The sequence below is a fragment of the Daucus carota genome, chromosome 5 (genome assembly GCF_001625215.2).
Source record: "Daucus carota subsp. sativus chromosome 5, DH1 v3.0, whole genome shotgun sequence".
In the NCBI taxonomy this organism is placed as follows: Eukaryota; Viridiplantae; Streptophyta; class Magnoliopsida; order Apiales; family Apiaceae; genus Daucus; species Daucus carota.
The window spans coordinates 8465259-8479905 of record NC_030385.2 but is presented as its reverse complement, the minus strand read 5'-3'; the positions used below and the strand labels follow the sequence as shown (position 1 = coordinate 8479905).

General features: G+C 34.1%; 1 protein-coding gene across 1 annotated transcript; it reads right to left on the bottom strand.

The window, feature by feature from the left end:
- Positions 1 to 834: 834 nt before the first annotated feature.
- On the bottom strand, positions 835 to 4250 carry LOC108222106 (glucan endo-1,3-beta-glucosidase 8). Its single transcript, XM_017396008.2, has 2 exons — positions 3597 to 4250; positions 835 to 2060 (listed from the first exon to the last, which is right to left on the bottom strand). The coding sequence occupies exons 1-2, from the start codon at positions 3923 to 3925 to the stop codon at positions 944 to 946; spliced, it is 1446 nt and encodes a 481-aa protein (XP_017251497.1). The 5' UTR covers positions 3926 to 4250; the 3' UTR covers positions 835 to 943.
- Between the last annotated feature and the right edge of the window lie 10397 nt (positions 4251 to 14647).

Here is a 14647-nt window from a genome sequence, read left to right as displayed (position 1 = left end):
AATATGATGGACGCCGGACAGTACGTTATTGTCGTCAAGAAAAATATCTGAGATGCCTTGATTATAAGATATATGCATACGTGATCTTTATAAACTACAAACAGGAAAAGAAAAGAAGGTAAAATTGTTAATGGATTCTGGAAGTTTCAACTTGTGAGACTTTAGTTTGGTTTTACTGGAGTAGCAATAAACAGGTGGATTGAAAGGGGCACTAGTTCACAGGAGAAAAGGTGATCAATCCAATCCACAGCAGGCACCAGGCAGGATGGCACGTGACCCTGTAAGCGATATTCCTCTGTTCAAAGTTGAGAGAAAATAAATGTCAAAGTGATGAATGGTTGAATGATAATACTACTATTGAAAATTTGAACACTGGTGTGTTTTCTGGATTCTTTCTTCATTTTCATGTGACGCCACCGTCCTTTTTTCATCTTACTCTGACTCAAGAGCAAATTATATGACAGAGCAAATTATAACAGGTCGTGATTGTAGAAATCAGAATTAATCAGAAATCAAATTATATGGCAGACAGTTGTTTGTTTTCAAAATGAGGCAGTTTCTTTCACATTAAAAATTTAGATTTGATGTTTTTGGCTGAAAATTCCTTGCCGGTAATTTATTTGATCAAAATAGCTTGTCAGGATGGACCCAGATCCTCACTAATTGCCGTGTTCATGTGAGTTCTTGATTAGAGCAAATCACCTAGATTCAAACAATCAGGCTCACTTCTGCTGAATTTACAAACCCTGCCTCTGCCTCAGTTCGCATCGTCGGCATAAGGCCAGCAATACAACTTTCTGTAAACAACACAACATTTCGTATAGATTTCTCGAAGGTGGTTGCCAGTTCTGATTAACATGCGAATTTCATTTCAGAGGTCATCTATATGGTCTTCGAAAATAACAAAAAGATAAGATACATGGAACACGAGTATAAATATATCCTACACTAAGAATTCTCCAACAAAAATGGCAACAGAAAAGACTAGCAACACCACTACAGATGGGCCTGTTTGGCAAGACCCTGATAACAATATCTGAATTGAAAAATTGCATTGGCTCTGTGACAAATTCTGCGTAGTCTCTGTAGCCAAACCTTGAAAATCGCAGCTCAAATTCCTCTGATTTTGTACCTGAAAGTAGGCATTGAATGCATATGATGCATTTCCGTAAGCATCTAAGCCATTACAAGATGATCCATAACCAAGTGTGGTACAATCTGCAAATGTGCATGCATAATCGATATTCTCAGCAAGCCTTCTTAAGTCTTTGGCGTTCGGATTAAATGCACACCACCTCTTGGCTTGATACTGCACATTTTGTGCACCTACTAGAAGCTTGTTCTGTCCTCGCCCTGAGAAATCCATTCCAAATTTTGGTTGTCCGTCGTACTTGAAGATTCCCCAGTGTCGCTCAAAGTTACCGGGAGCTACACTCTTGATATCCTCGTCGATTAGTCCAAAAAGGTACACTTCTATAAATCCAGGACGAAGTGGTGTGCCTTTATTAGCTGCAAGCTTCGGTAGAAGGCCATTATAGAATCTATACGCGTTGTTTATGTTGGCATTCTTGTCTCCATCTGTCGGCCACCCTACCTCACCTACGATAACAGCCATGTCACCATATCCGGCAGCTTTGAGGGCCGAGATCAGAGTGTCAAAGTTGGCGTCAAAAACATTTTGGTATGCAATCCCGTTATCAACAATGGGACTGCTCACGCCATCAAAGAAGGCATAGTCGATAGGAAAGTTGTCATTGCCATAAAGACTGAGAAAAGGATATATATTTACGGTGAAAGGGGCCTTGTTCTGTGCCAGGAATTGGATGATTTGGGTCATTTGGCCAAGTATGTCCTGCCTAAACCTTCCGCCAGAAGGAACAGGGTTATTTGTATCAGGGGAATTGTAAACATCAGCATTTAGGGGAACCGTTGCTTTTATGGTGTCCCCGACGCCTGCTTCAATTAGCGCGTTTTGGATGTTCCGAAGTGCTGGGAATGTAACATCTAGAAATGAGTTGTTGTAGGATGTCAAGAAAGGCTCATTGCCCACTGCTACATATCTGGAGAATCAAGGGATTCATCAAGTGCATAAAAATTAGTTGTGGCAATGAACTTGGACATGCCTAGATAATAAGATCTTCACCAAATCATTTAGGAACAACATCATAAGCCAAAACAGAGCTAAATTCCAAGAATACTCGCTTAAAATCACACTTGTTAATAGCCTTTTAGGTCTGAAACTTGTCTGGCCTTGTGTTATATCCCAATCAAGAAATGTGATCATGGTTCAATGCATACCACTACCCTGTAGGTTTTACAAATAGAAAACAAAAAGTATTGTTCTAAAAATTTAACTATCGCTATAAAGTTAGTTGTTTAATTGAAAGATACTCCCTCCGTCCCAAATTAACTGTCCAGTTTGACTTTTTGATGGTCAATTTGACCCAACTTTGACTGAAAATTAAAAATTATTCTTTTACAATTTTACAAAACTGAAAAATATATTCTAAAATAGATTTGATAATCTTTTCAATGATATATATTTCATAATTTTATTCAATTATTTAATATGCATATTTTTCAGTCAAAATTGGGTCAAATTGACCATCAAAAAGTCAAACTGGACAGTTAATTTGGGACGGAGGGAGTATTATTAAGTGATCAAGATTAAAATAATCACGATTCACGAGTTTGGATCTCTCCTGTCCCCATGAAATGATCAGGAGTTTGGATCCCCAGTACCCAAAACTGTGTACACTATGAAGATTAATAAAAGAAAAATGCTTCATGCACGAAATTTGATACAAAATCATTCAGGAGTATAAGTTAAGTTTTAATTGAAATGGGCACCCTATATAGAAGTATGTATTAATAGTATCGACTAAAACATCCCACCTCAATTGCCACGTTATATTATGCAAAATTCTATACATGTAACCCTACTCTTAATCAAAACCAGCAAGAAGCAGTGTCACAATTAAGTAAAGTCAAAGATAAAAGGATCATGGTTAACACTTGAACTTGATCAACTACACAGCTCAGAAGATCCGCACGTACAGCTCAATCTCAATACAATATTGCGAGATGCTTGATAATGCATTACTTACGCAATGCTTTATGCTACGCTTCATGTGTATACCTTAATTAATCAATTTATTAGTACGAAAAAGCAATCAATACGTACACATCTAAAGATTTGATTAGTAATATAACTATATAAGCTCCCATAAATTAAAGTAACTCATCAAGCTCCAGGCTTGAGAAAAGCAGGCACCTTCTCACAATTTGCAGAAGCAAACCATAATATATATATACTCACTAATCCCGATTCTTTTGTCTTGTTTGACTTTTAATGGTCAAATTAATTAAACTTTGACTGAAATTTACACATATCAAATAATTGGAAAAAATTATAAAAAATATATTATTGAAATTTATATTTGTTTCATTTTAAGATGTATTTTTTGATTTTAGAATCATGTAGGAATAATTACTTATTACTACTAATCAAAGTTTGGTCAATTTGACTATCAAAAGTCAAACAAGACAAAAAATTGGGACGAACGGTAAAAATAAGAAAAAGAAAGAGAACTCACTTGATGTTAACACCTCCGTTGTAAATGTAACGTGTAACGTTGCGCTGAACCCATTGTTTAGCTCGTTTGTAGGTGTTCATAGCAACAAGCTGGTCGTTAGGAATCGCAACCATAACCTGAATATCTGAACCAGTAAGCGCATTCATCGTAGTATCATTCGCATCGAAGAGCTTCACTTTCTTGATTCCATTGTCTTTCAGCATCTTAACAACAACTTTTGCAGGTAAGTTGTGACTAGCCATGGTACCCCAGTTCACACCTATACCTTCAACTATGTACACACCTAAATATAGGACAAATATGGTTGCCCATGAATACCCTCTCCGCATCTTGAAAATTAGTCGATATTTTTACGATAGAAAGATGAAAATTTTCAATAAAACGAGATGATGGTGAATCATGGCATGGAAGTCCAGTTTGTGAAGCAAGCTGTAGAGATTTTTTTGAGCTTGGAAGGGTGTAGAATATGTATTGAGAGAGACGTGTGTATATTGAAGCGGCCACAGCCACCTTTTTGTGAAAAGATGGATAACTATGCAACAGAGTGCCGACTGATAAAAATAGACAAACCGTGATGTGAGTACACCATGAGTAAGAGATTATGTATATATGTATGAAACTCCAGAAGAAAATCTGTCCTTGTTTAGATCTGACTTCTACGGTGAATTTGTGAAAAAATAGGGACCTTAGAGCATCTCCAATAAGCTCTTTAAACAAGCTCTTAAATAAAAAAATAGAGAGCATTAACAAAATGGAAGCTCCAATAGATTCTTAGAGGCTCTTCAAAACCTTAAGAGTCTATTCTCTCTCCTCTCTTTTAAGAGTCTCTCACTCACTCTTAAGTTATATTTTATTATAAAGTAATACAAGCATCCATTTTCTCTTTCCACTCTAGTATTGTAGTCCTATTCATTTAATAATAAAATGGTTAGTTAAAATAATATTCTCTATGTTTTTATTTATATATTGCTTGATTTTATTCACACATTTCAATGTATAATCTAAAATACTAGAATGAAAACGAAAATAATTAGTAGATCAAATTTTAAAAATCTCATTGTATTATCTAAATTAAATACTTGAATTCATAACTTTTCATTTGGTTGCGGTAGCATTCAAGAAAAATGTATAGAATTCCATAGATATAATTTTTTAGTTCTCGAGCACATATACGAGGTATCCGTTTGATATTTACTTTGACTTTAGTGATTCAAGTGATACCCCGTTAAGTTTGATGACTAATTTGATACCGGCCCTTCACAACACTTTGAGATTAAACCCTTTTCCTATTATATACATAATTTTAATGTTAAACTATCTAATCTTAATATTTAATCATGATTAATTATTTATATTAAATTTAATAAATTAATTAAAATTAAATTCATTACTTATAATAATTCGAATTAGTTTTATGACAAAAAAATTCGAATTAGTATATCCTTTACACAAATGCTCAATTAATACATCTCTAAGTTCAATATAGTCTATTTATTTTTATTTTTCTATGTCAGCTTAGAAATTCTTGGAATTGAATACTTTCATCGATCGGAATCGTCGCAACTTTGTGGATCTGGCACTTCGAATTGTTCTTCAATTGTAATTATTATTTCATACACTTTTAATGACATTTGTTTTCCTATTATTGTAAGTTTTATTCTAAAAATTAATTTTATTAATTACAAGCTATTATTAATTAAATATATATAATCATATTGCCACTACCCTACACATTATTCTATTATAAACATCTGTGATGTTTCAGTACTTTTTTATACACTTTATTAATGTTAAATTACCTAGTATTGAAGATTTGATATAGTTTCATAAAAATCATTGGTGTTCAATGTGTATGGTTATAACCATAAAGATATAGTACCATCTTCAATGTGTATGGGAACCGTAAAGATGAACTACCATTTTCATTTGTACTTGAGCATACTCTTGATTTGTTTATTTTAAAGTGACTGATGTCTTTGGGTAGGAGGAGTGGAAATCACAAGTACACACATATTATGATTATTAAGAAACAAAATGGAGCAAAATAATAATAACACTGATAATTTCTGATATTATTTCCATTATAATAATAGCATGTTATATTTTAAAGAGTGATTCTCATTTAACCCGCAATGGAGCGAAATTGATATAATATATAAAACTAAATTCCCACACAAATATACATAAAGCTCAATTCACAGATATCTTGTTTAATTTATACCTATACCAACAAATGTATTAAAATTTGAATTATAAATCTTAAAAAATTACGATATCTATGAGCAAACTATAGTATTAATATCAACATAATATTACTACCCGATACATAATTCCATTTTGTAAAAATCTCGAAGTGTATCATTTTTATAGATATTTTACTACCCCTTAAACCTTAGAGCTAGCTAGGTGCATCATCTCGCCTGTAAAATTCTCCCAACCCATCAAACCACCAACCCATTTTTCCTTATCATATATACACAAAACACAGAGCAAGAATATAAACACTTATTTTTCTTTTATGGCGTATCAATCAGTGGATGTTAAGTTTTAAACGATGTCTTGGAATGTAATTAATGCAACTGTGAGGATCTATTTTGTTGGAAATGACAAGCATCCATGGACTGACATGATTGTTGCGTCAAACTCCGACTCCGGCCAGACGATGATACTTACGGTGGCACATGCCTTACAAGTTGAAGGAATGTTAGTAGAAGAAGTTGAACAAGATTTGCGAGTAAAGTTTTATGAAGACGACGAGGAGTATTCGATCAAAATTTGTCTTTAATAATTATCTCGGAGATTGCACTTCTTCGAGTCAATAGAGAAACTCCGTGCCAATATGTGTTAAATTTTACTCCCACGGATTAGTGAGAGTTATACCATTTGCAGCCAATCATGGGTTTCCGCCACTCGGAAGGAGTTTGTATCGGTTCGGCCAGAGACGGATTTGATAGAGGCAAGAGGGGTCAGTCGACCCCCTTTAAATTTTTGTTTTTAATTTTACATAATTACATAATATCGTGCAACGGTAAAAAATTATATAATCTAAATATTAATATTTTGTTTTCTATGCAACTGTGAGGATCTATTTTCCAGGAAATGACAAGCATCCATGGACCGACATAATTGTTGTGTATAACTCCGAATCCGGCCAGACGATGATACTTACGGTGGCACATGCATTACAAGTTGAAGGAATGTCGGTAGAAGAAGTTGAACAAGATGTGCGTGTAAAGTTTTATGAAGACGACGAGGAGTATTCGATCAAAATTTGTTATTTAATAATTATCTCGGAGATTGCACTTCTCCGAGTCAATAGAAAAACTCCGTGCCAATGTGTTAAATTTTGCTGCCCCTGATCAGTGAAAGTTATACCATTTGCAGTCAAATATGGGTTTCGGCCACTCGGAGGGAAGTTTGTACCGGTCCGGTCAGAGACAGATTTGATAGAGGCAAAAGCCGTCAGTCGACCCCTCTTATATTTGTGCTTTTAATTTTACATAATTACATAATTACATAATGTCGTACAATGGTAAAAAATTATATAATTTGAATATTAATTTTTTGTTTTTTTCTATTTTATCATATTGGTATCCACTATTCCCTATGAGTAGTGCATATATGGTTGGGGAAATGCAGCGCCACTGGGAAGAATAAGCGCAAAATTTTCTGAAAGAGAGTTCCGACGTAATGATATAATACCGTTAAGTATACCAAGTTCAAGAATGAAGATGTCTATTCATATCAAGTATATCAATTCTGCATTGCGTGCAAAGGTTTTCGAAAGAAATCTTATCCTCCCTCTCCAAGAACTGATTGCGCAAAAGTTTTTGACGGACACTGATTTTTTCCGTGGTGGTGAGGGTAATGGTGGCGCCAGTTCTTCTGGTGATGGTGGAGGTGCAAGTTCTTCTGGGCATGGTGTTCGTCGCCATCCTCGTGGTTAGTGGTTACTGTGATGGTGCGGGAATATGAAATATGATATTTCAAGTTTATGTAATATTTATATTTTAGTTATGTTTGCTTAGTACGGTGCTTTTTATGTTTGTTCTGTTAACTTAAATGCTATTGATGTGTACACCTCAAACTAAACAATTCAATTGTTGAGTTTGATTTTACGTAGAGCTTTTACGTGGTGAATGTGGTCACTACTTTTTTCTTTGTAAAATTAATTAGGTTACCTCTGTTTTTCTTTTATTCATCAGAATCTACACTTTGTTGCTTTAGTTCAAATCTATTTAAAATGCTTTTGAAGGCGGTCACTTTTAAGTGGTCTCTTTTAAATACCAAAGTCACCACTTCGTTATGGTGGTCGCTTTTATGCTGTGTGAGGGTAGGCGGAAAATTTCTCGCATGATGGCAGAATATTAATTTTCTGTTTCTATGTTATTATTTTGGTATCCACTATTCTAATTAAAGTGGACATGACTTATTTATGTTGTGAAACGGTAAGGAATTATATAGTATGATTTTTTTCCTTGTATTTATTCTAATTAATTATCGTTACAAAATATCCAAACCCATATGAGAGGTACGATGAAAATATGTTATTGTTTGATCACCGACTCGATTTTGTGGTCGGCTGTTCGAGTGCAGAAATCATTAATGAATTCGGTGATATCGTGGGCGTCGCCATCGTCTTTGTCGTGGTTAGTGGTTACTGTGATGGTGCGGGAATTTGAAATATGATATTTCAAGTTTATGTAATATTTATATTTTAGTTATGTTTGCTTAGTACGGTGCTTTTTATGTTTGTTCCGTTAACTTAAATACTATTGATGTGCACACCTCAAACTAAACAATTCAATTGTTGAGTTTGATTTTACGTAGAGCTTTTACGTGGTGAATGTGGTCACTACTTTTTTTTTGTCAAATTAATTAGGTTACCTCTGTTTTTCCTTTATTCATCATAATCTACACTTTGTTGCTTTACTTCAAGTCTATTTAAAATGTTTTTGAAGACGGTCGCTTTTAAGTGGTTGCTTTTAAATACCAAAGTCACTATTTCGTTATGTTGGTTGCTTTTATGCTGTGTGAGAATAGGCGAAAAATTTCTCGCATGATGGCAGAATATTAATTTTTCATTTTTTATATTTTTATTTTGGTATCCACTATTCTAATCAAGGTGGACATGACTTATTTATGTTTTGCAACGGTAAAAAATTATATACTATTACTTTTTTTCTTGTATTCATTCTAATTAATCATCGTTACAAAATATCCAAACCCATATGAGAGGTACGATGAGAATATGTTATTGTTTGATCACCGACTCGATTTTGTGGTCAGCTGTTCGAGTGCAAGAATTATTAATGAATTCGGTGATATTGTGGGCGTCGCCATCGTCTTCATCGTGGTTAGTGGTTACTGTGATGGTGCAGGAATATGAAATACGATGTTTTGAGTTTATGTAATATTTATATTTTAGTTATGTTTGCTTAGTACGGTGCTTTTTATGTTTGTTTTGTTAACTTAAATGCTATTGATGTGTACACCTCAAACTAAACAATTCAATTGTTGAGTTTGATTTTACGTAGAGCTTTTACGTGGTGAATGTGGTCACTACTTTTTTCTTTGTAAAATTAAGTAGGTTACCTCTGTTTTTCCTTTATTCATCAGAATCTACACTTTGTTGCTTTACTTCGAGTCTATTTAAAATGCTTTTGAAGGCGGTCACTTTTAAGTGGTCGCTTTTAAATACCAAAGTCACCACTTCGTTATGGTGGTCGCTTTTATGCTGTGTGAGAGTAGGCGGAAAATTTCTTGCATGATGGCAGAAAAAATTGAGATGTAAAATCTACCGAATTCGATGACTTTTATAAAGCGACGGCTATCAGTGACTTTGACACGTTCACAAATGTAAACTGATGTAGAGTCTGCTGAATTTGACACACCGTTGACTGCTGTCATCCATAAAATATAGACGGCAATTGGGAAAATAATTTGAATTACAAGACAACACATGTGACACTGACATGACATAAAAAGACAAGTCAGGGGATATGCAAGCAACTCGGAGATGAACAACTTTTTACTTTACAGTTCTACAGTTACTAGGATTATTGTCATTACGGTACTACCCTAACCTAGCTGGCCCTAGCTCCCAGCAATCTTCATTTTTCAGACTCATACATCAACTAAATATAAATCAAGTAAGTATTTCTCATTTTTAATTATGTTGCTTATTATTTGTTTGTTGTATAATTTGAAATTACTTGATTATGCTAAACTAAAATGATAAATATTAGTTGCTACTTTTATTAGATGTGAATTGCTATAGAGAAAATAATTAGTTGCTAATTTTAATTGTTTCTTTAGAGAAAAAATGTCGGTTGATAACTATAGTAATATCCTTGTTTAAGAAGCTACAAATAATTATAGAAATGTGATAATTATTATTTGTTTTTGTGTATATAATGGTTTTATCTAGATATTTTTAAGTGGAATAATATATATATATATATATATATATATATATATATATATTTACCTGTAGATGACATCTGATCATAGTTAGATGAATCACCAGTTTGATGCGAGTAAAAGAGTAACAGATTACAAAATTGGTATAGATAATTTCATTAAATTTGCTATTGCACGAACTAATGATTCAAAGGGGAAAATAAGATGTCCATGTACAGTGTGTGGAAATTATTACCACAAGTATCCAGATGATGTGACATTGGATTTGCATCGACATGGTATTACGCTGGGGTATATAATTTGGTATTTTCACAAGGAGGGTGATAGATCACATGTGGGTACTGGAACGAGTTCAAGGAATGTTGGTTGCACAAATGATTTTTATGATGCACGAGAAATGCTTGACAATTTTGTCAATGCAACTGGAAATTTCAAGAATGATGAAGAACCGAATGCAACAGTAAATTTTTTTCATAAGATGCTTGATAGTGCTTCTGAACCCATTTATCCAGATAATACAAGGTTTACAACATTATCATTTGTAAACGAACTACTCTAGTTTAAACACAAACATGGTTGTAGTAATAAGGGTTTTGATGAGTTGCTTGAACTTATTGGATCAGTGTTGCCGAATGATCACAAGTTGCCCATGAAATACTATGACGTGAAGAAATTGATAAGTAATTTGAACATGGGATACCAAAAGATTGATGCTTGTGTGAATGATTGCATGTTGTTCTACAAAGAGGACAGTGAAAAAAATATTGTGACATATGTAATGAAAGTCGTTACAAGGCTCAGAAAGATCATAAGAAAGAGTTGATCCTTCAGAAGATTTTAAGATACTTTTGTCATACATTGAGACTACAAAGGTTATTCATGGCTGAGAAGACTGCAAAGTGTATGACGTGGCACCATGATAGAGTTGTCGTTGAGGGTCAATTAAGTCACCCTGCCGATGGAAATGAATGGAAACAATTTGACCGTAGATTTCCTAGATTTGCAAAGGAAATACGGAATGTCAGGATAGGCCTTGCTAGTGATGGTTTTGACCCCTTTCGTGATGCACACGCAAGGGAATATACTGTGTGGCCTGTGATTGTTGTTGTTTATAATCTTCTACCATCCATGTGCACAAAAGCTCCACACATGATTATGCCTTTTCTCATTCCTGGACCGAGTGATTCAACAAAAGACTTTCATGTCTATCATCGACCACTAATAGATGAATTGAAAATGTTATGGCATACAGGGGCTGAAACATAAGATAGGGCATCACGTTCAAATTTCATGATGAGAGTAGTTTTGATGTGGACAATCAATGACTTTCCAGCACTTGGTGTGATTAGTGGATGGTCGACTAAGGGCAAGTTGGCATGTCCAGTTTGCATGGGAGAAGTAAAAGCAAAACAACTCAAGTATGGTGGTAAACCTACATTCTGTGGCACAGCTCGATATTTTTTGGAAGAAGATGATCCACCAAGAAGGAGTATAAAATTTGGAAGATATGATAAACATTCATCCACAACTCGACATTCAGGATTAATAGCAAAGACAATGTGTGAACAAATACAATTTCCTCCACCAGGAAAGACAACTAGGCAAAATCCAAGAGATTATGGCGTGACACATAGTTGGACTCATAGTTCTCCATTTTATGAGCTTCCCTATTGGAAGACTTTGAGGCTTCGTCACGACATAGATGTCATGCTAACTGAGAAAAATGTATTTGACAATATATTTTACACAATGCTTGATGATAAAAAGAAGTCCAAAGACATTTTAAAATCAAGATATGATTGTAAAGAACTAGGTGTACACCGTGACTTGTGGATTCGAGATGATGGCACAAAGCCAGTTGCGCCATATGTGCTTACGAGAGATCAAATAAGCTATTCCAGTGGATTTGAATCTTCCAAATGGATATGTCTCAAATATATCTCGGTGTGTGAATATGAAAAAAAGATGTATTCATGGGATGAAATCGCATGACTGTCATGTTTTTATTTCATGCAAAAGTTATTGCCTATTATTTGTCGTGACTTACTACCAAAGAATGTAGCTGATGTTCTTATTAAGTTGTCCAACTTCTTTCAAGACCTATGCTCTACGAATTTAAAATATACGAATATTGAGACGAAGATGTGAAAAGATATAGTAAAAATAATGTCTAAACTTGAAACCATCTTTATTCCAGGTTTTTTTGATTCGATGGAACATCTTCCGCTACATTTGGCTACTGAATATAAATTAGGCGGTCCGTCAAATTTTAGATGGATGTATTTCGTTGAAAGATTCTTGCATGACTTGAAATTGAAAGTAAGAAATAAAGCACGAGCAGAGGGATCAATGACAGAACGCCACATTGAGGAGGAAATTGTACACTTTTGTGAGTTGTATTGTGAAGACATAGCTGAAACAGTGCATACTCGGCTTCGTCGAAATTAGGTACCTAGAAGTGTTCATGATCCCAACTTGTTGGAAATTTACACGTATCCGGCACAACTTATGCTACGAATCGGTCATAGAATTTTGAGTAATGGTGAACATAGACTCGTGAAGTACTATGTCCTTATCAATTAACCGGAGATTGCAAAATACTTATGATAAATTATCCGCCACCTTTTTTTATTAATACTTTAAGTTTATGAATTTTACATAGTATGTCTTTGAAATGTAGTGAGTTTCAAAGATTAGTGCCCAGCATAACCCGCAATTTGATGATATATATATATATATATTTATATGTAATTTTGTTCTTATTTTCTTGTATTTTCATTGGCACGGTTATACATATACTTTATTTCTATATAATTTAGGTAAATGATGACATAGAGCTTTAAACCAAATTCAAGGACTTGATAAAAGGGCCGACATATGAAGTGCAATCTTATAATTAAGGTTGTAAGTGCAATGGTTTTAAATTCGATTGTGGAAATCTTACTGAACGAACTTCTCCAAATTCTGGTGTATTTGTCATTGGTAAGAAATAAGAGATGTCCTAAATATTATTCTTATACAAAATATTTGTCTAACTTTATCATATTTCAATTGTAGGAACTTCTTACAAAGAAAGTGTTGGAAATTACTACGGACGACTAGAAGAAGTGTTTGACCTCTACTATCACCATGGCTATCATGTTATCTTATTCAAATTTCATTGGTTTGATCACACAACACACGTTAAAGTGGATAGAAATCGAATTACCACGATAGACATCAATCAGTGTTGAATGCTGAAGATGTATTCGGGCCGGCGAGTCAAGCTTATCAAGTATATTATGCACCAAATATTACAAATCCAAAGTCATCATGGTACATGGTTCTACCAACAAAGAGTCGACAAATTAATGAAATTACGTCATCCACAAAAAAATTACATCTAAAGATGACGGTTTTTAAAATGAAATATCGAATGCTTCATCATCACACGTCGAAAGAGTTGTTATTCGTGATCCCATCAATTTTTTTTTTATTGATATGAGGAATTTTGAATATGACAACCCTATGAATGAGGATATTGAACAAAATAGCGACTAAGACATGAGTGTTGATGAATAAAGTGATCGTGATGATGAGGATGATGATGATATGTAATAATATATTGTGTAAAATCTAATATTATAATATTTGGATTTATGTAGTACAACATACGATTTATATCTATGATGTTTACTATATGTAATATTGATCTTTTGTGTTGTTTAATTATATTGTTCAAAAAGCTACTACTCTTAGTATCAACTGCAAACTAACTTCCTCCCCAGGCTGACCAAAGAGTAGAAACTGCATATGGTATAATATTTCAGTTTTAGACGTAGGATTAAATTTTACCGGGGGCACAACATACTAACAAAAAATATAGTAAAAAGAAAGAAACAAGCAATAAAATGTAAAATGAAAAGGAGAATTACCTCAAAGAGACAAAGAACTCAGTTAAACAAGCTTTTAATTTTTTACATTAACACACAGTCACACTGACTCGGAACTTTGGTACTCTGGTAGACTACTGCAAGTATTTGCAACTAGAAGGGAAAAGGTGCATTCTATGGGCTACAATAATAAAGCATGAACCCTGAATGTCAAATACCTGGTGTGTAGCTTAAGGCAAAACTAACAGTCTGACAGCCAATTCCATGTTCTGTAAGAAGTGTTTATTGAATTATTAAAAGAAGCGCACTCTGGCCATACTTAATTACTTTAAATATTTTTTATATAGTTCCAAATAAATAATGTTGTGATAAATAATATAAAAATCAAGCTACGGGATGGTGGTAGGCAATAGCAAGAATGAATTAGTACAAGTAGACTAAAGATACAACCTGTTCCACATGTGGTTGGTTTTAGCAGACTTCTGCTTGATCTCATCAGGTTTATATTCGACAACAATTACACAGCCCAATAACATATAAAATATTCATTTTTAAGGAACATGCACATATCAATGTGTATTTTCGATGAATAAACAATACAGTGCCATCTTGACTTAATTTATTTCTTATGTTTGAATATGGACTGATTTCTCATTTATGCAGGCCAGCATTAGCAGTGGTGGAAGGGGTAGAGGAAGGGGAAGGGGACGGGGATGGGAGTGGCCAGGGGAAGGGGAGGGGCCAAAGGGATGGGAG